The 27276-nt window shown below is 35.0% G+C and overlaps 1 protein-coding gene across 4 annotated transcripts in view; it reads left to right on the top strand.

Moving 5' to 3' along the window:
• Positions 1 to 27276, top strand: part of LOC106135826 (dystonin) — a 261721-nt gene that overhangs the window by 58208 nt on the left and 176237 nt on the right. For 2 of the 4 annotated variants that reach the window (XM_060951182.1, XM_060951189.1), the window contains exons 2-3: positions 10600 to 11259; positions 25790 to 25851. In XM_060951182.1, coding sequence (XP_060807165.1) covers positions 11085 to 11259; positions 25790 to 25851 — 237 coding nt within the window. In that variant the 5' untranslated portion in view covers positions 10600 to 11084. The remainder of the gene's footprint in view (positions 1 to 10599; positions 11260 to 25789; positions 25852 to 27276) is intronic. The other 2 variants (XM_060951186.1, XM_060951190.1) reach the window with 1 other exon arrangement.

Here is a 27276-nt window from a genome sequence, read left to right as displayed (position 1 = left end):
CAAGGTTGGTATTGTTGATGTTTTAAAACGAAAAAAAATGTCGTTTGGAATATGAAATTCGATCTAAGATAAGACTAATTTAGCAGATTCCGACGAAATCTTCAATAATCGAAGGTAGAAGAGGAGGTGGTAGAGAAGGTGGTTAAACCCTAAACATCAGTTGTCTATAAATAAGTACTATGATTTTGATAACAATGGGCTAGCAACTTGTCCACACCAAATTTGAATCTCAATTTTATCGTTAAGTCAAACAGCTGAACGTGGCCTTTCAGTTCTTTGATAACTATTCGCTATGTCTACCCCGCAAGTGATATAGACGTGATTATATGTTATGATCTTGAGGATGCCGAAGACCAGGCGTGTGGTGTAAGAAGTCAGACCCCGAGCCACATAGCAAAGAGACGGTGGTTGCAAAAGAAAAATAGAAGTGGATCTTTTATTAATAAAATTTTTCTATAAATATTAAATATAAATGCATGTTTAAGAAAGAATATGCTATGAATGTCTTTTTATTCTCTGTCTATCCCGCAAGGACTTAGATGTGACTGTACGTATGTATATCTTTAAATACCAATGACGAATACCTTCGTCCGTACAAGGTTGGGCGAATCACATAACCAAATAATATACTATATCAGATGTGTCAATGAGAACTAATGGTGCTAAGCGAAGAAATAAACGTGTCGCTCATACTTGAAAACGCTTGCTTTTTTAATCAAAACTGGTTTTGATAACCTAATTATTATAGTTATATTTTAAAACGACATGTTTTTTTATTACAAATTATATTAAGATTTATTGAATTAATTGTTATTAATACCACGATTTGAAATATTTAAAACATAGCACAATTATATGGATTATGTGCCTTAGTAACTTTATAAATCGTGCCCTTTAGATAGTAAATCCTAAGTTGATAGACAAGTCTTATGTAGCTTTTCTATAAATTATTTAACAATTAAGCTGATTTCACAATCGTTTTAAAATTCATTCAATACGGTTATGTATGATAACCATACTTGCACTTAATAAAGTACCTTTGTACATTTTTTTGTGCAATAAAGTTTAAAAAAATTTAGATGAGTTTGTCATGTCATGATGAATATATGATATCTAATATAAACAAACTTACACAGAAATAAAATATGAATATTTCTGTCTATGTAAACAATCCGCAGAGTTGAAAGGCTTCGTAAGCCATATTGCACTTTACTGGTCAAAGCCCTCTACCACAATAAGAGGAAGTCGCTGAGTTTTTATAATTTATTCTATTATTACGGTTGTCAACGCACAGAATACTACAATTTGCGTTTTGTTATCACGCTTGAGTTTTCTTCGCGCCAACGGTATTCTTTTTTTTTTTCTAATTTAGGCCTAATTTTTCTGTGGCCTGTTCACTGGACACGCGTGAAGTTCGGTTTTTAAATGTTTATTGATATTTAAAGTGCGATGATGTTAGGATTCCATAGATAAAAAGCTAACGGTGGGTTTTTGGATAAAGAATGACGTAAAAGAGGTTCACCGTTAGGATAATATTTTTTCTTTATTTATCTTTGCCTATTCCTTATTCCTGATTACGTTCACAGCCGATTTACTTTTGAGATGTACAAAATTCTATAAGTGATCTGAAAATAGTTGGGTAAAGTTTGATTGACCATCTAATACTGACCATTGGGGAATTTAATGCCTTATAGCGCCTTAAGTCTTAATATTTACGTATATATTATTATTATTTTTCCTTTCTTATATTATTTTTATCTTAATTATATTCTTTTCTTTATATATTATTTTTAACAAACGACTATCCGTTTGATATGCAATAACATTCCCATAATCGGACCGTTTACCCTATCACTTACACCTATTGCTCTAGTTTTTCTTGCGAAATAAGACTTTATTGTTATCCGAATAAGGTCAAATTTCTATGTGTTTACAGCCCAGGAAAGTTCATGGCATGAGGAAAGTTTCTCACGCCATTATCATTTCGCCATAAAACAGATAGTATAATGTCTAAGTGTGAATTATTGTTTACAATGAGAAGAAAATTGTTTAACTTGGCCTTAGATTCGTATGTTGATTAAATCGGGGACGTTCTGGCAAAAGGTTATGTCAAGACTACCCGAAGTCGAGCTGTCATGAAGAGATTTATGAATGTGAATGAAGCGAAAGAAGTTTGCCAGTGGCCAGTGGAAAGATGTAGTCTGTACCTACGGGAAAGATACGTCATTTTATATATATGTGGTCCCAGATTCGCTCTCGTGGCTTGTATGTTGAATACGGGTTTACTCTTAGGTGTTACGGTAGGGAAGCTAGCCTATCGCCTAAAAAAAATCTCAAGTTTATTAGTCTATCCATTAGTCACCTTTTACGACATTCATGGAAAAAGGAGGGAGTTGTCATATTCTAAAATGCCGGGAACCACACGGCAGAGTCTACGGTAGAAAAATCTGACTCATATATATGGTTTTGGTTTGATTAAACCGAGGTCATGTTTATGTACTTGCTGTTTTCTTTACAATTCTCTTGGAATATGCGAATTGCTTGCGAATTTGATACAGAGACAGCGGCGGTCTTTTAAAAAGTTTGGTTTACGAGTACCACAATCAAATTTCTCACCGCTTATTTGCGCCCCCAAAAACGGTATCAACTGTCGGACGTATCAAACAGTAATGCCGTTCATATCCAAGTCGACTTTCTTAGCCTCGAGCTGTGGAATACTTGCAAACAAAGATCACTTTGTAATATAATAAAAGACTTGCGATGAGTTCCAACTATACGAAAACTTTCAAATTAAATCGAATAAAAATCTCATATTTTTTTTTAATTAAAAAAAAATTAGCTTGAACAATAGAACTCAAGTTTGAAACAAATCCCATTTGGATAAGATGATGATGTAAAAAGTACATTTTCTGGCCGAGGCTTTCCATGTTAAAATATATGAGTTCTTTTTTATTATAATAATAAAAAAATGTATCATTACGGTAGTAACCCATAACACATAGTAACTTAATTTGGAGATAGCTTAATTAATTTGTGTGACTTTTTCACTGTGGCAGCAAAGATAATCTGCTTAGAACATGTACCCTTTAGAAATAGGATATTTAGGTATAATATAAACGTATTCGTTAAAACATGCCCCCCTTAATATTGGAGCCGGGTACAATCGGGTTAAGGTAAAGAAAAAAAAACAGTCGAATTGAAAACCTCTTCCTTTTTTGAAGTTAGTTTAAAAAAATTAGCGCGTCGCGTCTTGATTTTTTTTCTGTAAATACGTATAACTCGACTTACCTACCGCACTGTAATAATTTCTATTTCTACTTTAAAGCTAAGACGTGGACGCGAAGAAATGGGAATTGGCGCGGTTTTTTTTCTTAAAAATTTATTCTATCAGGCGGTTGATAAAAAAGGAGCAAAAACTCTATGGTACTTCCATGGTAGATCGCGATCGTGGCCTACACGGGTTTAGTGATGTGCCTTTTACGAGGCCAGAAATCCTCGAGTATTAGAAAGTATTTAAATGTTTAATGTAGTAAATAGTAAAAAAAAATAAACTCACTGGTTTGCGGATTATCGCGCCTGAAGCTCTTATGATCCTCAACAAACGGACTCTTTCTTATCTCTTCTTAGTCTTTAGAATGCAGTGTAGAAGAGTACAGTCTTCAAAATAAGACTGGAAAGGAGGAAGGAAGGGAACTCATTATATTAAAATTCTCAGTATTGACCTGTATCTTTTTCCTAATTGCATGGCCAATATGGACATAAATAAAAAGCAATCAGAGATTTCTTTTTATTTATCGTGACCTGGGGTCAAGAGATACAACCCAAGAGTCTGATAAATTTAAAGGGTTTGCATACTTTATATCGATGTCAACTTTCAATACCAAAAGATTGGCTAAAAGAGATTGCTTAGCGATAAGTCCGCCTTTGCTCAAAATATTCCTAATGTTTGTTTCTACTACATAATTTTTTTATGGGCAAAAAAGATATGTACTTTGTATTCTTTTGCATTGTATCGATGTTGTGGGCACATCACTAGTTGCTGGCTTTACGCCATTCCGATCCCGTTACAACCGGTCAGACGGCGATCCAAGCATTGTTCAGTTGTTTATTTTTATCTAAACCATGTTTACTTTCGTTGTGCTGGACCGTGCTGTCGTATGAGTGGGCTCATTGCTTAATTGATTCATTATTATAAGTAGATCTTTAGTGTATGTTGTGATCTTGAGCTAAGTATCCTTCGATCAAAATAAATAAATCTGTTACGTTACTTACTGATGAGAGCATACAGCTTAAACGACTGGGCGAGAGAGAAATTCCCGGATTTCCCACGGGATTTCCCGTGCGAAAATAATTTGTTGAAAATTAACTAGACATTTCGATGAAGAGAGATATAATACTTTTTATTGCACATAAAATTATGCCTTTACATAAAAAAAAATATTGTAAACATCGTGCAATCCCTTCCAGGCAACCACAAGAACATTGGCTTACCAAGTTTTTAACGTGGTTAAAGTTTAGAACGACGACAGCTCAATCGATTTTGAATTGAGTAATTATAACTACCAATTATAACGGATCACTCCCAAAACGCCACATTCCCGATTCGTCGTGTAAATTTGTACGTGAAGTTGTGGTCGATCGATACATCTTTTATCATTATTTTTAACAAGCTAATATACATATATATATATGTACGAACTTGTACTCGCTTAGTCGAAAATGGCTCTAAAAATTTCATCAGAATTTGAAATATAGGTACGCGGGCGATATATTTTTGTCTAGGTCACACGTTTTCCCAATTTTTTTATATGTTCTAACCATTTGTGACTTAGATTTTGAGATTAGTTTATCGAATGAGCCTCTAATCAGTTAACTACACGATCGAGTCATTATCATAATCGTTTAGACAAGTGTATTGTGTGATCATTATCGTATCGAGATGGATACCCTTCAGAATCAGTGATGAGTTATACTTTTAACATAATTGGAACTCTGTGTATTTTAACCCAACATAAAGACTGATATTTTGTTGCATTCGCTCTACAACTTGTTTATTTATTATTACACTAGCTGACCCGGCAAACGCTGTTTTGCCAATTATTATTTCGTAGTTAGCTACAGGGTTTTAAAATTTATGACGATAGTTGGGAACAGTATTTGTGAAAATACCATATTTACAATATCCAGTAGGTATAGATGCAAATTAACTTTGAGTCGTAACAGCAAAAAATCCTGGATCAAAAACCTTTATTCGAAGTGTCCAGTTTTTTTCACACGACCGTCCAGGTGGAACGGTCAATTATATTCGGGCATTACAATCATATCACGTTTCTGATCTAGTTTATAATAAAGACTTTTGGGTTTCTACTTTGATACCTTGTTAAGGATTATAGCCTTGTTTTGTGGATTTATAAAAGATGAAATTAAAAAATATATTTTTGTAGCAATAGTACACTGTCCAACTCATACATACATACATATAACACGTCTACATCCCTTGCGGGGTAGTCAGAGCCAACAGTCTGGAAAAGACTGATATGCCACGCTCAGCTGTTTGGCTTGATGATGGAATTGAGATTCAAATAGTGACAGGCATTTCCTACAAAATCTCTTAAGTGTCTTTGATTTCCAAAGAAATAAGAGTATTAGGCACGATATGATTATTTTGTTAAGCAACAAGTTATTCTACCAAATCTGTTTTTTTTTGTTATAAAGCTCAATAGAAAGGTCACAGATTTTGAGGTATTATGCCCGGTTAACCACTAAATGGACGCAATCTTTTAGCGGCGCTAAAAGTCGCGTGCGAACGAATTAATTTCACAGCATTGTGCGTTCAGAAGTAACAGTTTGAAATGGTTTGAGCGTCTCATATGATCCGATTTGTGAACGTTGACCTGTGTGGGGTTAGTCCGAGTTTTAGTCGATCAAAAGAATCGAGAACGTAAACTACTACTAATTAATAAATTATGTCGTAAAAGGCGACTAAGGGATAGTCGTATAAACTTGAGATCCTTCTTTCAGGCGATGGGCTAGCAACCTGTCACTATTTGAATCTCAATTCTATCATTAAGCCAAACAGCTGAACGTGGCCTATCAAACTTTTTAAGACTGTTGGCTCTGTCTACCCCGTAAGCGATATAGACGTGATTATGTATGTATGTAATGTTTTATTAATGTTCCATGTCGCCAAGTTATTCTCCTAAACAAATTATAAATTCTGAAGCGCTCGTTATTTGAACTTCTGACCCTTTTTCTCAATTCTTTGCTGCTATAAGTATTCACCATACGCGTTAACAGTAGTCAAAAAAACATGTTATGTCATTCGCGATAAGTACGTGAAATAAGTACAGTTCTTGACTAGTTATGGTATGCTTGGAATAACGCTCTTTCTATTAGTTCGACCTAGATCCGCGATATGTGCAATCTTCGTTTGGTTGGATCGAAATTTAAAAAAAAAATAGAACTGGTTTTGTACAATTGTGCATGAAATTTATTACATATGTAGTTTTATTGTAGTTCATATCGTCTAATGTAGTAATATAAATTAGTTTCACTTAACAGTGAATATGAGTTAACTGACATGTATTTTTTTTATTTTATATGCCTTTATTTATTTTTATGTGCCATGTGGTTCTTCGCACCAACCTAAAAAAGACTAGGACCACTTCATCTCATTTCCCATGGATGTCGTAAGAGGCGACTAAGGGATAGGCTTATAAACTTGGGATTCTTGTTTAAGGCGATGCAATCTCACTAGGTCTTTATAAATTAAGGTGATATATGAAGTGACTCCTAACGGCTTATAATCATGTTGAACAACAGTACTTGCACAATCAGCATTTTTTTTTTTCATTATAGTCCATTAATATTTTTATAATTTCGATAATACTTTTTTCCACGCATGTACCCGACGACATGCGTGGGCGCATGGCCCGAGAAATTAGCCGCCAATTCAGTTCCTTCGGTCGAACACAATTTTCCAATTTAGACCATTGTTTGCAGTGTCGCTGAGTAATTAGTGGGTTGATGTGAAATCTTAAAATGTCTCAAAATGGTCATTTTGAGATTTCCCCTGGGTTTAAGTCATTTGTGTCTGCACTGTCTGAGAAATGTTCTTGGTTCAAGTTTGGTTAAACTCTTAGTTTACGTCAAATTTGATTTAAATGGAAACTATAATGGACGTCAGATGGGATTTCACGTAAAAATCTGAATCACTCAATTCCGGATCATGGTCAATGACCCAACCCGAGTTCCTCTCCAGAGAGGTGAGGATGTAACCGGGATAACGACACGAGGAAGAAGGATAAAACATAAGAATTCTGGACCTTTTGAAGTCTGTTAACGACACAACTTATTTAATATAAGTTTGTTAACTGTTTGTTAACAACAAACATCGTTAACTGAAAACATGTCAGTTATTGTAAATACCGGTAACGTTGCTAAGTAAATGTTACAGAGTTGAGTTACACCTCGGCTACTGGCATTTGTAATGTTAATATTGAATTTATTTTTTAAAAGTTATTGGCAAATTTAAGACTGAGATACATACATACATATGGTCATGTGTATATCCCTTGTAGGCTAGACTGAGCCACAGTTTTGAAAAGACTGAATGGCCACGTTCAGCTATTTGGCTTAATGATACAATTGAGATTCAAATAGTGTCAGGTTGCTAGCCCATCGCCTAAAAAAGGATCCCAAGTTTGGAAGCCTATCCCTTAGTCGCCTTTTACGACATCCATGGGAAAGAGATGGATTGTCCTATTCTTTTTTGTATTGGTGCCGGGAACCACACGGCACATTGAGATACTAGCGAAAATTTTAAGGAGAGATGTATGAAATATTGTTATCGTTTAGTTAAGATGACGCGTAGAAGATTCTAGTTACAAGGATACCTATTTTCTCAACCTCTAAAAGCGAGCAACGTGTAATTCATTGTGAGGATCTATCATGTCTTTGACTATCTGTTGTCCATAATACAAAACGATTGGTCAACTTTTATTGTTAATAAGATTCGAAATCACCGACATTGAGGAAAGGAAATTATCGTCCTAAAAATATGTATGTCCATTAAATATATTTGTAATTTTTAAATTACAAGACAAAAACTGTATTGTCACATACGAAACGACAATGGTTTTCCTTTGAGATATTTAGTGTAATGCGGCGTCACCGTAAGTTGTACCAATTCCAGGATTTGATCAATAATTAAATCTCGTGAATTCAGCACTTCTGTGTCCAACTTATAACGGGGTCATAAAGGAATATACTATATCATAATTTTTGAAAATTATAAATATTTAGTACCTATATTCTCTCACGATTTCCACACACCGTGTGACTGCCATACAAAGGTGCAGAAATACATACATATTTGCGTAACCGATTACGAAGCGAAATTGTCTCTTATTCGGTTTTACAAAGGCATAATGCGATTCGGACCCTTGCATGTCATTGTGTTGCATTGAGGTGTGGTTGAGTGTAAGCGGTTTCATGAACAGAGCGATTTATAGTATACATAATATATTTTTCAATGAACTCTTTCATGATTCAATGAACTTCATAATTTTTTATTGTTTTTTATTCGTGGTAATTTATTAGTTATTTTCTATTAAAATAATTTTTCTTAATGTAATTTTTTACTGTATACTTCATCTCTTAACACAAAAGTAGCGAAAATACTCTCACTCCATGCCACAGTGGAATGATCGCTTGAATCCTCAATCTTCAAGGCCCCTTGAGTATTTCCAATTGTAAAAAATACTGTAACACTGTTGGTTTTCTTAATAAAATAATAATTCCACCACAAATATGTAAGTACATTATCCCACCACCACCTATGGTACTATCAACCTTCCGGCTATCCTCTCCGAATCACAGGAGTGTGCGTACTCCCGCGTTTGTTCTCCCGTTTTGTCTTAAACAGCGCTCTCTTGCTTTACTCTCTATAAATCTCTTTAGTGTCCCTTTGGTGTATTGCTATTCACAAAATATATTCAACGTAAAAATCGCTGTAACTGGAACCTTAACTGCATCATTGTCTGCTCATTCCCACGACCGCATTGGGCAGTTTCCAAGGTCACGCAGCCTTGTATTTTTGTCCTCTGCACGTTCCCGCGATTTTAGGGTGCCAGTATTATATTTAAACTGGTTTGACATGTGACATTGTTTTTTTTTATTTGAGATAAACATATGGGTTTGAGAGTGTGTCTTCCGAGGCCTTGTCCTTCCGGTTTGTGAGAGTAAATTAAAAGTGAAATACAAAAGAATCTTAAATGATTACCTGTTTTAAAAAATATACATATGCGGAGTTTTTTACTGTTATTATGTTGACGGAGGTTATAATCTATAAAGTTTAACGAAACAATGCTAAGGTTTTTGTGATAATTTTTTTCTATATGATTAAATGTTCTTCAAATAACTTCCGTTCTGTGTACCTATTACATCATTATAACAATGTTATAAAATATACCATCAAAATAATTACACCACCTTTTTTACCAACCTTAACATCTTAACAAAAACGCGCAACGCTACACTGTGGACCAATAAAAACGACGCTAAAAAGTAAAAGATTAATGACGTTACCTTTTTTATTGCTGGAAGAACGGCAAGCATCCACAGTCGTTCTACCTGGCGTTTTTAAAATGTATCATCCTGAAAAGGACCTATATGTCTTCCATTTTAATCCATACTATATATGTGAAAGTGTGTTTATGTGTTTGCTTCTCCGCCTTTCAAATCAGAAACACTGACTTAATCTCAATGGAATTTTGAATATATATAGTGTGGATTACGAAGAAGGACCTAATGTGGTTCTTTTCAGGCGGGCCAAAGCTTGCCCTAAATATACATATACGCAGAAGTACCTACCTATTATGTCATTTTTTAAATAATTAAAATTAGTTACTTAAAAACTTTGAAATAAAGGTACTATGGTTTTGACGTTTTTATTGTAACTAAGACCTTTCATCGTAATAATTTTCAACAAAATCGTTCTTTGTTCGCATACAATTAGCAAAAAAATATCATTATCCTCACCATTAATAGAAAAATACCGTGAAATGAACTGACCTTGTTTCGTTATGTTATTAAAATTATTAATGTATCTGACATCTTCAGTTGTATATTGATAAATTATTCCAATGAGTTCTTAGATCAGTTTGTTATTTATTTAAAATGTGTAACGAATTTTGTTTTATTTTTTAATACAAATAAAAATTTCCGAAAAGGATACATAATGAGTGACTATATGTTAAATCTTTTATTTATAGCGACGTTAGTGTAATATCATTCGCAGAAATATATATCCTACGAGATCAGACTGGTATTCTAAACCAGTTTTATTTTATACGTTTATTACGTCTTAAATAAAACATTTCATCCAACAACGAAGGTTATCCAAAAACAAGCATAGACAAAATTATACTTTTTTTGAACAAGGCCGCAAATTACCAAAATCCTCGCTCTCGTGACCATTGCTAGTGGAACAGTCATTACATTTACTCCAAAAGAACTTGCACATGAGTCATTATTTAATGAAGCTATTTAGACCTCGAGAAATAATATTAAAATTATCTCATTCTTTTGTCCCCGCAGGTCGTGTTTACATCGTTTCGTATTTACACAAATGTCAACGAAACTACATGTGAAAACCCAGAGACAACAGTGTGTAGAGTAGACGAGAGCGAAACTGAAACGAATTTAAATTTAAAAAGTAACCCAAGCATTCCAAATTCAAACTAACGTGTTTAATTTTAAATGTTGCCATATTAACATTAACAATTGTAGATTAGTATTCAATAAAACCAGACATTTAAGTGAGTAATCGATGATTAAGTGAATAAAAAATTGTGTCAAGATCAGTAAGTGTGTGTCAAGGGGTTCAGCAACTTTCCTTTTGTAGAACTGTGTCTCGATGACATCGATCGTGGAATTAAAGTGGTGAATCGTTTAAAAGTAGCCTTCTCGGGTTAATTGTGGGAGGATTTGGCGGTCCCCTCACAGTTGTTCGCGGGCTTGGTGAAACGGAACGTGTTTAAAAAAAAAGAAATTCGAATTATGAAAAGTGTGTGTGCGTGATCATGTCGACGCAAGCGTACTACAAGGAGCGCCTGGGGTTTGATCCCCAGGAAGAAGGGGTGAACGGGAACGCGTTTTACGACGCTCCCCCGCCACAACCGAAGAGGCATAGAGGGGAGCGTCATGGAGCAGAGAGTCATGACCTCGTGTACGAGGAGAATCTAACGAAATTCAAAGGTACAACTTGTTGGGAGTTCTTTATTCAACAGTCAGGTTCGTGGTGATGGGTTATAGAGAATGCGCGTGGTTTTCGATGTTGTGGCAACACTGTCTAACCATTTGAATGTCGAATTTATTTTGTTGTTGTGACTTATATGAATACCTAATTTATGAAAATAATTATTTTCCATCAAATTTAAATACGGCATTTTTGATAAAAAAAATATTTAATATGTGTGAATTTTGCTGCTGTTTTAACATTTCAAACAAGTTATTAGATTAGTTTATATCACAGTTACCCATGAAATAATCAAAATGACGTTAGTACAAGGCTCGGCTCCCGATAGCAACTTGCCCAGATGTGTATTCTGAATTTTACACTATGAGATAGGCTTTTATAAGCTTGAATTTACTGTTTTATAGCCATGGGTGAATTAATTACCAACATTAAGCTATCTGTGAGTCTTGCGACTACTGGCTCTACCCCTACATATTTTAATCCTTAAGATTAGCAATCTAGATAGAAAGTATTTTAATTCGTTGTGTGTGTGTGTTTTTTTTTTGTGAAAGAATTATGTACCAGCAAAAGCAACTGAAATTTAATTACCAATTACCTATAAAAAATATTTTTAATCTGATAAATTTTTGGTTTTGAGGTTAACATTCATGTGTCAATGTCACCAGTTTCAATGTGAACCACAAATTGATTTAATATCTTTCCATAGAATTAATTTTATTTTAACGCCTTTACATTCTAGATGTGTTATATAATTGTGTAGTTTATTTTATTAACATTAGCATTGGAATGGTTGTGATCAATTTACATATTAATTTTGGTCAACCTTATTGTAAAGTTTCTCAAGAATTTGCAAATTCGAAGTTCGTTATAACCCAAAATGAAACTCTCCTGTTTAGCATTTCTGCAAGTCAGATCGGTCAATCCATTCGACCATGGTCCCTCTATCTTAGTCTGGGTGATTTAAAATGGTAAAAAAACCTGATGATCAAGAAACAAAAACAGGCAAATCTTATCATTCATTACAATGCATGAAAGGGATAAACTGCAAACAGTCTTCGCAATACACCGTACTTTTATCTTATCACTGTTATCAGTTATAAACACGGATAGCCTGAGACACGTGAAATCTGGGTGAGTGGAACTCGCAATATACGGTAATGATGGAATTACGTGGATTAGTTGAATCCCCTTGTAAACTTGTTTTGTCTCAAAGTGTTCTTGTTGATTCTAGATCTTCTTCCTCCTGGCGATAGCCTGATAGATATATGTATAGATAGATATCCTGGTTATATCCTCACCTCTAGAGAAAAATGTGCCAATTTGATTATTTACCTGGATTGGGTGAAACAGGTTTTTTACACGAAGCGATACCCATTTGACCTTCGCAACCTTTTGTTTGTTTGTAATATCTTTATTCCATAGTAATTAACACAGTAACAAGAAAATAGTAAATACATAGTTATAAAAGAAACAAATCACTTGCAATGGCGGACTTATCCTATGAAGGGATCTCTTCCAGTCAACCTTTGGACAGGAACCTTACCCATTTTGGATCATGATCCGGGCGAAAGTCCGTTTAAGCGGAGAATTCTCGACGGCCACATATGGAGTTGAAATCGAAAGTAATTCTTGCTCTCAATGAGCCCAAAATGGCGCAAAATAACGTGGGCGTTGGTTTCGTAATGAACAAGACAACGTGAATTATATCATGTCATACATACATTATTAAAAAAGTACATGTTTGCACGATATAGGTATTTGGGTTGATCAAATATGGGTTAGGTTCCTATGATGTTGAGGATGTCAGGCGGGCGGGAGTCGCTTCGTGTGAAATCCTGACTTTACAATATAAATTGTGCAATACATACATACATATGATCACGTCTATATCCCTTGCGGGGTAGACAGAGCCAACAGTCTTGAAAAGACTGAATGGCCACGTTCAGCTATTTGGCTTAATGATAGAACCGAGATTCAAATAGTGACAGGTTGCTAGCCCATCGCCTAAAAGAGGAATCCTAAGTTTATAAGCCTATCCCTTAGTCGCCTTTTACGACATCCATGGGAAAGAGATGGAGTGGTCCTATTCTTTTTTGTAATAGTGCCGGGAACCACACGGCACCACTGTGCAACACTAGGTTTAAATAATTCTAATTAGATTTAAAATTATAATGTGATACTAAGTAGGTACCTTCATGTATAAGTTTGTATGTCTACTAATACATAAGAAATGTTTGCAACATCCGAAAGGGTAAATATGAAGATCTGTTTTACATAATATTTAAGACCTTGTTGTACTCATATTATGCAAATAAAAGTTTGAATTTGAATTTAAGGATCATGGTCAAACGTGCACCCCGGTCTCCACTCTCCACGACCGTTCTCCTGGTCTTTTACATCCTCTGACATAACTCACAAATCATCTTTTGCGACGCTAAACCAGGAATTCTTCGATCTACTTATTCTGGATAAAAGCCCTTCGTCAGCTATAGCCACAATTCTGCATTGAGTAAAGTTTTACAACTTTAACGTCAAGGGAACATAACTTATATGATCATGGTTATTGGGATGTAAAGTTGAAATTTCATTAAAAAAATATGAACTAACCAACTGGCAATTATAATGACGGGGAGTTCTGGGTTCAGGGCCCGTCTGCAGTTGATTATTTTGACCTCTCTGTCACAAATTAAATAGATGCACAGATGTGACTCTTTCAGAATTTCTTTTTTTTCTTATTTTTGTTTCCCTGTAAACATGCCCTTTTCATGGATAAAGAAATTCCTTAATTTGTAGAAGATACAATTAGGTAATTATTTATCTACCAGCTTTTGCCCGCTGCTTCTCTCGCGCACAATGCCATTTACCGCAAACACCACGCGAACAGTACTTCTTCCTGAGATAGTAACTAGGGTACCTAATACCTAGAATATTTAACTACTATAAAGACAAACCATTATTTTACTACAATAAAGTATAATTATGTTTGGTTTATAAACTTATGATTCTTTTTTAGTCCAAGGCAACCTAGTCACTATTTGAATCTCAATTCAAAAACAGCTGAACGTGGCCAATGAGTTTTCCAAGTCTGTTGGCTCTGTCTACCCCGCTAGGTATATAGACGTGACTATAAGTATGTTCTTTAAGAATAATTAAAACACGTTATTATGTACTATGTAATATGAATACTTACAAAAAATGTTTTTTTAGCTGACCTTCTATCTCTCTATACTCTGGCTATTTTGTGGCTCCGCGTATCCAATCGGTTGATTCTTGATTAGCCAATCCAAGAATTGGTATCGTTCTGGTAATTCCCGGAACATATTTTCGTTTGTGCTGTTTCTAAAGGCATTCTTATGGTATTTTTAAACTCGATTCGCAAAAATGTTTAAGCTTTTTATTAGGTTCGGAATCATTTTTTATGTGAATAGAATCAACTTCATTGCCAAATTAAAGGACCACAATGCAGTACAGAGAAACATAAACGACAACACAAACAATAGTTTATAACAATCTTTAAAAAACTTTAAATGTATTTATTTTGATGATACATTTTTTAGGTAAGGCTTTGTTATTTTCTTGACGTTAATGGGGTTAAACCACGACCAATGTCAAGATTTCTTTTATTGTCAGGTTATCTGGAAGTCCCACTTAGGGATAAGCCCGCCTTTGTACCTACTGTTTTATATTTGTAATTTACTCCTTTAGTGAACAATAAAGCATTTGCTTACTAACAATTTTTTCTAAAAATAGTTTTCGTCATTTAATTTTTTTTCTTGATGCAAAGTTTAGTATAAATATGAGCATTCACGATAAGAAGGGTACACTGACAATGCACCCCTATGTTTCTTGCTACCCAGGAAGCGGCAGGTGTTAGCTTTTGGTTCCCGACCAAGAGTAATATTCTAATACGATGATGTTATCACATCGTGAGGAGTCCTGGCACTAAATGTGCCAGGAATCGGTTATGTGACCATGATTCAATATGGTAAAGGTTCCCCTACAAAGTTTAGATAAGAGTCGTTTCGGGTAAAAACTTATTAGGTACTCCAATCCAGGATCGTTCTCTCAAGCGTTGGCATTGGAGATTGACCTATGCAAGGCATTTTTAAAGGATGTTGATGTAATCTTTAGGAATTAAGAGCTCTTCGTGTGACTGGCAGGCAGCATACGTACAGACAAATCCACAAGAACTTACGTACTTTAAAAGTCTAAGTTTCTAATTTTAAAAAGCGCTTAAGATATTTTACTAAATTAAACTGACAAGATTAGTGACTAAAATCAAAAAACAGTCATCCGTTTAGTTTTTTGTAGGTTGTAAGCTTTTACTAACTTCTATCACTAAGCCAAACAGCTGAACGTGGCTTTTAAGTTTTTCAAGACTGTTGGCTCTGTCTACCCCGCAAGGGATATAGACGTGACTATATAGTAAGTAATAGTTTATTTATTTTCTCCACAATAATTTATACAAAATACAGTTGACAAAATATACAGTTCACAAGTCTAGTAGATAGTAAACAAACAATTGTGGAGAACTGGTGCCCATGCTAGGCTCCTGAGGATCCTGTATTACGGGTCACCAGGTCTCTCCCAATATTCAATGTACAAAAAGAAAAACACATAAAAACTTATCTTTATTAAACACAAAAGATAGAAAAATCCAAAACTAATATACTAAGTAGAAGGTGGAGTGTAGCGTGAGTGTAGCGCAGTGTATTACAGCGCAAGTTAATTACACCCTTAGACATATATATATGTAAATATTAGTAGATTACACTTCGAGTTCGCTCAGTTGGCCATCGCATACAAGGCAATATCTAAGCAATGAAGCCGAGCACGCAACAATCAACGCAAACGAGCAATATACGACATTTTTCCAAACAATTTGCAGGCAAGAAACATCACGCAGACATAAGCATTCGAAAATGAAAATTTAAATATTAAAGGCAAAACTGTGTAATTATAAAAAATGGCAATTTGTGAATTATTGATGGTATACGAATACACTGATGTTATTTGCAATCCTTGACAGTTAGATTTAATTGGATTAATTTAGATTACCGCACTAGTGCGGAATAAATGTATGTATGTACTTACAAAATATGACTCAATGTTACTGGAGCAAAACCTGTATCTATTCTAACAATCTGCTTTAAAATCCACATATCCTTGAATTTCTTGGAACTTCCGCAACCTTCAGAATTCGGATGCACAGCTCTGCAATGACCCAGTTCCTTATCATCGCGCGTCCTGCATTCCAGGTGCATACGATTTTATCTGTTTGTTTGTTTCTGCAGTTTTGTGATAATTCTCGTGTCTTTTAAGTCTCTCATTCATATTAATCCGTACTAATATGATGAAAAAATATTGGTGATGTCAATTAGTGATACGTTGTATCCAATTTTGAAAATTAATCTATTTTATTCTATTCTTTATTTTTTTATGAATAAGCTCAGAAAATTTTAACTGTTCCACCAATACAAAAGAGAATAGGACATCTCCCATCTTTTTCCTTATAAACCCGAGATTCTTTTTTTAGTAATTTTGTATCCTTAAGTCGCATTTTACGACATCCATGGGAAAGAGATGAAGTGGTTCTATTCTTTTTTCTATTGGTGCCGGGAGCCACCCGGCACGAAGAATACACATAAGCATTAAGTACTCAATACACATATCTATAAATTGGATTCTTGATAGTCTGAAGAGATCCACTTAATATAAAGGAATGCGAATGTCTGTGGAGTCAATTGCATACATTGATCGGGTCATTTATTAATTAAGTGCATATGTTACTTTATAATTTAATTAACCTAATTCTCCGTCATCGGACATGCATGTCCTGATACATATGTATGTATATGATATTTCCTTTTCTATTCATAATTATTTATCTCAGAGCGCGATTGAAGTTTAACTTGGGAGCTATCATTTAAAATCTGTGTATTATCTCTACGCATCTTTTTTTATTACCTAGTCCATTATGACCTGTAATCACAATTACCTATAGGTATAAAAAGCGTTAAAATGCTGCTAATGAGCGCTTGACTTTCAAATTTAGGTTTAAAGATCTTTATTGACTCATAAAGAATTAAATTCACTTGCAATGAGCCTTATACTAATACAAACCATAGTAAATAAGTAACGCATTTAAGCAGTGTTAATTTTTTTTATAATATCGCAATTTACAAATGCCTATCAAATAAAACTACTAAGTACAATTCGCATCGAAAGTACATACTTAGCTGGCAACACTTTCAAATGTCTAAGTGTAAATAGGAGGAACCACTTATTGCGACAAGAGCACAAAGCAAATGAATTATGAACGTGTCTAATAAATATACTCATAATAAAGCAATTCACGCTTGTTGCAATGTAAAATTTATGCATTTCAAACTCGCTTTTAAATGAAACATATGCATCGTAAAGTTCTCAATGATATGGTACAGTTTCTTCTCATATTAACTCTGTAACTACATACATATATGTATATTAAAGACGTCCATATCCCTTGCGGGACAGAAAGAGTCAAGTCTCCTTTTAGGCGATGGGCTAGCAACCTGTCAATATTTGAACTTCAATTCTATCATTAAGACAAACAGCTGAACGTGGCCTTTCAATCTTTTCAATACTGTTGGCTCTGCCTACCCCACAAGGGATATAGACATGATTATATGTAAGTACTATCATACAGAGCTTCATTCAAAAAGCCTGCACATTCCGTGATCGCTCAATCAATCTTAACCGTAAAGCGACGAAGCGTAATCAATCTAATCAGCACATTGCACTCGCTTGCGTGCGCGCATATGATCTGTTATTGTAGTACTTCGATATGAGAATCTAAATATTTTATTTCTTTACTAGCAGTCCCGGCAAACGTTGCCATATAAATAATTTTTAATTAACTAATTTCTAGTTAAAAGAATGTTAAGGGTGGACAACCCTTATCACTAAGGGGTTTGAAAAATAAATGTTGGCCGATTCTCAGACCTACTCAATATGCTCACAAAATTTCATGAGACCGATTCTCATCAAGCCGTTTCGGAGGAGTACGGAACGAACATTGTAACACGAGAATTTTATATATAAGATAATAGATTTGAGTGCGTTTGACCCCAATCTGCCTGGTGGTAAGCAAGATGAGGCCTAAGGTAAAGTGGTGCACGCAAACTCAGATAGTGCCTATTCACTCTTGCCTTGAAAATCTCCAAGTAATGTATCAGGGAAGTGAAATGCGGGAACGGAATCCAAAATTAAATTTAAACGTAAAAGACGATCGAACGATATATATTTAATTAAATACAGCCTTGGCCAAAAGTATTAGGCACCCCCAACTTTTATTAAAATAATGAAGTAGAACAACTTTTATTTTCTATATTTATTTATTTCTTAAAAATTAGGTTAATATCAACAAGAAAAGCTTAAAATCTAGTAGGTCCACCTTTAGATTTTATTACTGCACTGATTCGAGCCGGCATGCTGCGTACTAACTTTGTACACTCATTCCCAGAAATACTGTTCCATTCTTAAACTAATGCATTTTTAATGCACTTTTTGATGAAATACTATGCTCCTTGATCCTCTGCTTTAAAATACCCCAAAGATGCTCAATTGGGTTGAGGTCTGGAGACTGCATCGGCCACTCCAGCACCTTAATATTATTTTCAACAAACCAACGCATCACAATCCCTGACTTATGACACGGTGCGTTGTCTTGCTGAAAAATGACGCCGTCTAGGTTGTTGTCACCGTAAATGCTTATTAGCGATGGTATTAGAGGAGTTTTGAGTACTTGGATGTACTTTTCACTGTTCATACGACCTTCACAAACAAACATTTCACCAACGCCATCGGCAGCCATGCAGCCCCAGATCATAATGCTACCTCCGCCGTGCTTGCCAGTAGGTACAACGCAATCTGCATGGTATTCTGCGCCCATACGTCGCCTCACAAAGATCACACCCGGTGTCCCAAAAACCTGGTTGAGGAAAAAACAATACCTATTAGGAAATTGATTATAATTTGTAATATTAGAGTGGAACTAAAAAGGAAACGTTCTTAATTATAAGAAAACTACTAGAATTGACTCACCTTAAAGTTAGATTCATCAGACCACACCACATTAGCCCAATCTTCCTCTGTGAAATGTTGGTACTGTAAAGCTATTCTAGGCGCTTCTTTTAATTAGTTTCTGACAGCCTAGGCTTCTTCCTGGCCTTGCACCCTTTTAGGCCTGCTTCCCCGAGTCTTCTTGTGTCGGTTCGCGAACTTATTGACTTTCCAGCTTCATCTGACAAGGCAGCAGCAAGCGCGGATGAAGTTTTCTTCCTATTTTTTAGTGACTCTCGAACCAATTTTCTATCTTCGCGATCCGTAGTCACACGTTTTCGGCCTGCTCGTGGTTTATCGTCGTGGGTACCGGTCTCAGTAAACCGTTTGATGGCCGACTATACAGCGCAACGCGAACATTTCACCAACTTGGCGATTTCTTTCTGGGATCGCCCTTGTTCGTGTAAAAGTTCAATTTTCACTCGATTTTCAACAGTAATTTTACTTTTTTTGGGCATTTTAGAATTAATATGATGTCAATTTGTCGCTCAAAAAAAATTACAGCTCGTTTACTAGTTGAAGTCTAGAACACAACTGGTCATATAATCACTGATGAGATTACAAAAAACTGAAATCTTTTGTTTTCGGTGACCAGGGTTATTCATGACCTCAAAATATGCCCCCTACTGTGCCAGGTAACGTTTTATGACCCTGACAATACATTAAAGATAAGTATTTATTCATTGTTTCAATAGTAAACATGCATTGTGTATTTTTAAGGGGTGCCTAAAACTTTTGACCAAGGCTGTATATCCGTTGCGGGGTAGTCGGAGCTTTATAGTTCTTAATTTTTTTTTACAATCTACGTTAGAAGCATAGCACTGGTTTGTTTTTTATTCGCTATCCGACCCTCATGTAAGCTTACAATTTTCCTGCTTTCATCCATGGGAAAGACATACAGTGGTCCTAGTGGGCCGGGAACCACACGACAAACTATTAACTCTCTCTTTCTATCGATGTGACGGCCTCTGTGGCGCAGCGGTAATACACTTATCTGTGACACCGGAGGTCCCGGGTTCGAATCCCGTTCAGGGCATGATGAGAAACGAACTTTCTCTGATTGGTCTGGGTCTTGGATGTTTATCTATCTAAGTATTTATTGTAAAATATAGTATCGTTGAGTTAGTATCTCGTAACACAAGTTTCGTACTTACTTCGAGACTAACACAATCTGTGCAATTTGTCCCCTTTATTTATATTTATACCGATATACCTAAATGTTCATAACATATCTTGATCAAATTAAGCACGTCCTGGTAAAGGGTCAGGTCAAAAGTACCCGAAACCGCCGAGCTTGCATGAAAAGAGTTATGAATGTGGATGAAGCGAAGAAAATATGCAGAGATCGTGGCAAGTGGAAAGAGGTAGTCTCTGCCTACCCCTCCGGGAAAGAGGCGTGATTTCATGTATGTACAGTGGAATCCGGTTATAACGACGGTCAAGGGACCAGTGATATTACGTCGTAATAACCGGAAGTCGTACTAAACAATCATTTTTTTTTTAATAATCATAATACAAATCACAAATATACAAAATTTTAGCTTATTTATTAATTTAAGCTTAAACCACTGTAAAAGTGCCACATCAACTTGTTCTTGAGACGACTCCCTCACGCGTTTAGGTTTTAAAACGTTTGCGTTAAACAAAGGTTCTATTTTGTGTTTATTCTTTTTTATTGTGGATATAGTCGAGTGATTTACACCAAGTTCCTTCGCAATAGTTACATTCGACTCGCCAGCTTCTAAACGTTGTAAAATAAAACTTTTTTCTTCAATAGAGAAACTTTTTCGCTTAGCCATTTTAGTACGCGCACTCACTTGTCACCCGCAAATTAGGAAATGTAACATAAACAAAACAGACAGTCCGCGGTGCATGGGCTAGGTAGGTGCGCGGGGCGGGGATAGCTTCTATTATGTACCTATAACTTAGATTTGTTTGTAAACACGTCGACGCACGTCGTTATAACCGGACAATGTGCGTTGAATTCCGTCGTTAAAAGCGGTCGGTCGTTATAAGCGGAGTCGTAATAAACGAATGTACTTTCATAGTGGCTCGATACGAAACCAAACATATGTCTATAGTTGCGTCGCTAAAAACGGTTGGTTGTTATATGCGAAGTCGTACTAAACGGATTCTACTGTATGTATACCTAAATGTTTCGAATTTATTCTATCTTAACTTAAATCCTAATAATAATATAAGCTCTCCGCCCACTTCGACCCACTTAGCCAATGTCTGGTGCAACTTTGTATAAATAAGTGGTACTTGGTTGCGTGGGGTTGTAGACCTACATTAGGACTGCATAGCATTCAATTGATTGATCAATATTCTGATGTCTAATGCTGTCTATGATTAAATTGACAATTTATGATATCAAGCCTGTTTAATATAGTAGTTCTTGATTAAAAGTCACTTGCAAGGCAAGATACATAATACATACATATATTCACGTCTTTATCCATTGCGGGGTAGACAGATATATAATATCTATCGATAATGTAAGTACTTACCTTCCGGATAACATGACGATCCTGAATACTCTTGTGTCAAAAATTTGGGAACATGGCGAACTTACAAAGATGAAGTTATTTGGCAAAAGTTTTTGTTCAATTTAATTTTCATAGCTTGGAACTTCAGAATAGTACCACTCTATATATTTCCCATGGTTGACGTAAAAGCCGACCGAGGGAAAGGCAAATTTAGGCTTTCTTGTAGGTGATGGGCTAGCAACCTGTCACTATAACTATAACACTGCCTAAGAGAAGAATCCCTTAGTCGCCTTTTACGATATCCATGGGAAAGAGATTGAGTGGTCTTATTATTTCTTTTCAAATGGTGCCGGAAACCACACGGCATACAAAATATATTAAATAGTAGTCATTATTTTTAATATGATTTCACTCGTGTAAACGATACTAACTTTCTTCAGACACCATACTTCCGATAGCGAATATTTTGGCACACGTCTTAATGTTTGTAAGCCGAAATAGCCAAGTATTAATAAACCAGATTAGAATGTCATTAATCAAGAGCGCAGTTCGTTCACCTAGCGTCTATTTGATTCGGTCGGATTGCAATGTTGACATTATTTGAAAATGATGCGTATTTTTTTTTAAACAATGGCTTTGTTTTGAATTGTTCTTTCATTCACGTGTCAATTGTTTCATTCATTCCATTTGATGAACTTGACCGGCGAAGATAAAAATTGCTATATGGGCGACAACCATCAACATACATATGTACATACATATGGTCACGTCTATATCCTTTGCGGGCTAGACAGAGCCAACAGTATTGAAAAGACTGAATGGCTACGTTCAGCTATTTAGCTTAATAATAGAATTGAGATTCAAATAGTGACAGATTGCTAACTCATCGCCTAAAAAAGAATCCCAAGTTTGTAAGCCTATCCCTCAACCATCAACTTTTAATTGAACGCTTTTCAAAAACATCTTTGCTCGTAAATTGAAATGGGATTGAAGATGAGTGAACGAGAAAATAGAGCTTAAAACGGATTAACGTTATAAATTTTATTTCAAACGTAAACATTATTTGTAAAGACATCGCGTTAATAAACTACAACATTTTTTTATGAAACAAAATTTTCATAGACCACCAAAAAATATTGTGTTAAAATACTATTAAATTTATAAGAGCTGTACTTTCGAATTATAAAAAAAAAACCTTTTTATTTCTACTAACTTACTCTTTTGGAAAAACATGAGTACCTACCTACTTTAACGCAGACAATCGCAGAAAATTACTAATACTATAGCTTGTTTGTTTGTTTGTCTGAACGCGCTAATTTCGGGAACTACTGGTTCGAATTGAAAAATATTTTTGTGTTGTATAGACCATTTATCAAGGAAGGCTTTAGGCTATAACATCACGCTGCATTTGTAAAGAGCAAAGAACTAATGGAATATGTGAAAAAAACGAGGAATACTAATCAGCCTTGACGGTTTCAATGATGCCCAAAATAACTATTCCACGCGGACGAAGTCACGGGCACAGCTATTTGATAATACTTACAATACAGTATTATCGCTATCATACGTGGTTTCACAATACAACTTTGTTTGCATTGATTAAATTCACAATTATTTCATTGACATATTTAATTATGTTCATAAATAGCAATAGGTCATAAGTAAATTACATTTCGTATGAAAGGTGCTTTGTATCATTAGTTGATAATATTCAGATTTACTTATGAAGATATTGAATTTTTATGTAACGCCTAATTTTAATAAATGTGGCTTTCAGTATTTACGAGATTGTTGGATTTGTCTAACCCGTAAGGGTCGCGGATATATAGACGGCCTCTGTGGCTCAGCGGTAGTACGCTTGTCTGATTGGCCTGGGTCTTGGATGTTTATCCATATAAGTATTTAAAATAAAATATAGTATCGTTGAGTTAGTATCTCGTAACACAAGTTTCGAACTTACTTCGAGGCTAACTCAATCAGTGTAATTTGTCCCGTAGGTATATATTTATTTATTTATTTATATGACACACAATTGTACGTTCGTCTTGACCTTATTCTTACTAGTTTTCTTTTGCCTTTCTACTTACCTCCTCTTCCTCATAACCTTAGTCCAAGTTGCATCCAATCTCTCTGGAGAGGAGCCCGGGGTGCGCCTTTGATACTGATCCTGGATTGGGTAAGTCAGGTTTTTCACGAACCACCTCCAGTCTGACCCCGCGCAACTACGTACCAACTAAGTATATTTATTTTTACTATGCCGATTTTTAGTGTGTGTCTTTTAAGTGCCGTGTGGTTCCCGGCACCAGTACAAAAAAGAATAGGACCACTCCATCTCTTTCCTATGGATGTCATCAAAGGTGACTGAGGGATAGGCTTACAAACTTGGGATTCTTTTTAGGCGATGGGCTAGCAACCTGTCACTATTTGAATCCCAATTCTATCATTAAGCCAAATAGCTGAGCGTGACCTATCAGTTTTTTCAAGACTGTTGGCTCTGTCTACCCCACCAGAGATATAGACGTATGTATGTATGTCTTTTAAGTGGCGAAGAGAATTCGATTGCTCCAAATCGTTCATTCAATTATGTCATTTGATGGCAACTGTAACGGATATTTAAATAGTACTCTAGTCTAATGAACACGTAATATAGGCCGTGGTACACGCCAAGTAGGTCTGAGAATCGGATGTTAAGTATTTAGGTTGTGTACATAGATTAAAAAAAATATAGAAGCGGCGAAAATAAAATTTAAAAAAAAATATAATTTGTTTTAACTTTGACGAATATTGTTTTGATTAAAATAGATCTCTGTTCCTGTAGCACGGTACGCGCGACGCCATTTTTATCGCGCGAAAAACTATCGCTGTCCCCTTTCACGTCATAATAAAAAGCAAAACAGCGATTGTTTTTGTTATACATTCCGACTATTTTCTTTCTTTTAAAAACCCTTTCTAAAATATTAAGGTATTAAAAGCACGAGCATTTAAAAAATTGAGCGTTCTTCTGTTCTTTGGATGTGAGATCATTCAATGGCTTTCTGTCAAATTCTAGACCAGTATTTAGTGTATTATCTATGTTCTAAACTAAGGCCAAGTGCCTGATGCCATCCTTATTAAAAGTTTAATCTTGTTTTAAACATTCATTAAATAATCATACAAATCCACTTTCATTATTCACATTATCACCTACACTAGTTTAGTGCCCAACAATGTATGTTTCATATACTTACACAGATTTTTAAGTAATTTGTATTGAATTTGTTTTGAGACTGACTTGTAGTGTGTTAATTAATTGTAATTTTAATGAAATAGTGTTCTTTAATACAAAATACTATTTTAAGTTAAACCTATTTTGTGAATCGTATAAAAAAATGTTATTTAATTTATGAATATAATCACGTCTATATCCCTTGTGGGGTAGACAGAGCCAACCAGCTATTTGGCTTAATGATAGAATAGAGTGACAGGTTGCAAGCCCTTCGCCTAAAAGAAGAATCCCAAGAGATGCAGTGATCCTATTCTTAATTCTATTGGTGCCGAAAACCGCACGGCACGGCGGTAGTTATTTAATATATGAAATATTATATATATCACTACATAGTATAAAACAAAGTCGCTATTTTAGTCTGTTTGTCTGTATGCTTAAATCTTTAAAATTACGCAACGGATTTTGATGCGGTTTTTTGTAACAGGTAGAGTGATTCAAGAGGAAGGTTTTTATGTATAATTTTTACCGAATTTTGCACCCGTGCGAAGCCGGGGCGGGTCGCTAGTATACACATATATGTATATATCTAAGAAAATATTTCCATATGAAATATAATTTTCGGGACTGAAGGGAAGGTACTGCCTACTTTGAAGAGATATTAAGACGTTATAAATGTTTGTATTCAAACTTATTCAAACAATATTCTTATTTTTTATTTTTTGTCTTTTTCAGATGAACGAGATGCCATACAGAAGAAAACGTTCACGAAGTGGGTCAACAAACACCTTGTTAAGGTAATGTACATATTTTATTATTATTTACATACAAGTACAATTTAAATGTTTATGAGTTGTCACAATTTTCCTTACATGCTAAATATATAGGAGGTAAAAAACCAGCTAAATAGTTTTATTTACATTTATTTTTGTTCAGGTGTACCTTGTACAAATAGGTTTTATAATTTAAAATCCACTTATATCTTACAGAAAATAATACAACGTTCATAAGTACTAAACCCAGAAATAGGTACTTACCTATTGTTGTTTCATACACTGGTTGAAAAAGTGTTATTGAAAATTCGAACAAAAATATTACATTTGCAAAAGAATTATTTACTTTATTAACTTTGCACTGGCCAATAATCTCTTGACAACTAAAAACATAACATTAAAATTTAAAAACAAAGACTTAAAAAAATTACACGAGGCAAATGAAACTAATATATGCAGGCTTGTCCTCGTCGTCAGAAGTCGCAAATTGTCATATTATGACAGCACACGTCAAATTGACATCAACGGCGTCGTCGTGATGACATTGCATTTGCGCGTTGCATACTGATGTGATGTGATAGATAAATGCAGGATAATTGTATGCGTTAATGACATAACCTTTATGCCTATAGGTATTTGAAGACTTTATTAAAGGTTTACGTAAACTCGCAGTAAAATGTTGAAGATTGTCATATAGAGCTTCCATGCTTGTTTGACACCGAAAAAAAAAAACAGTGTGTGCCTCTGACACATGACTGTTGACTCTATCGGTCCCCTCTATTTTTTCTTTTTATAGTAAGAATTATAGATGATGATATATGCATACATGTGCCTATATGTACTTTTTAGGATCCGTAAACTAAGGTAAAAATGGAACCCTAAGCCTCCGCTGTCTGTCTAACACCTGGTTGTAACTCATAAACCGTGATAGCTAGAAAGCTGAAATTTTCACTAATTATGTATTTCCGTTACTGCTATAGCAACAAATACAAAAAAATTAAATATTCAACAAACTTTTAAGTATTTTTTGGTCGATTTCAATAACCAGGTAGAAAAGTAAATATAAAAAAAAATAAGTAACAAACTTGATGATAGTACGGAACCCTTCTGGCGTGAATCCGACTCGCACTTGACCAATTTTTTAAATAATTTTGACGATTTTCGTACCCAGAACTTTCTGAACCAAAGGCAATCACATTATTTATAATGATGACATATTATGCAGATCTGCAAGAATCCAATCGAGGAATAATGATGACTCAGACGGACATAGAGATCCTCTTTATATATGATATGAGAGTAACATCTGTAGCACAAAATACTGAGTGCCGACACATTTGCAATGAAAGTAGCTTTGTGCGAAATTTGTGTGCAAATGTTTCGCGATATAATACCGCCATTATATTTTAATCTGATACGGCGACGAGTTTAATACTTAATCGCGTCTAT

Source organism: Amyelois transitella, chromosome 24 (assembly GCF_032362555.1).
Source record: "Amyelois transitella isolate CPQ chromosome 24, ilAmyTran1.1, whole genome shotgun sequence".
In the NCBI taxonomy this organism is placed as follows: Eukaryota; Metazoa; Arthropoda; class Insecta; order Lepidoptera; family Pyralidae; genus Amyelois; species Amyelois transitella.
Note: the sequence above shows the minus strand (reverse complement) of the source record. Positions and strands in the feature narration are given on the sequence as shown.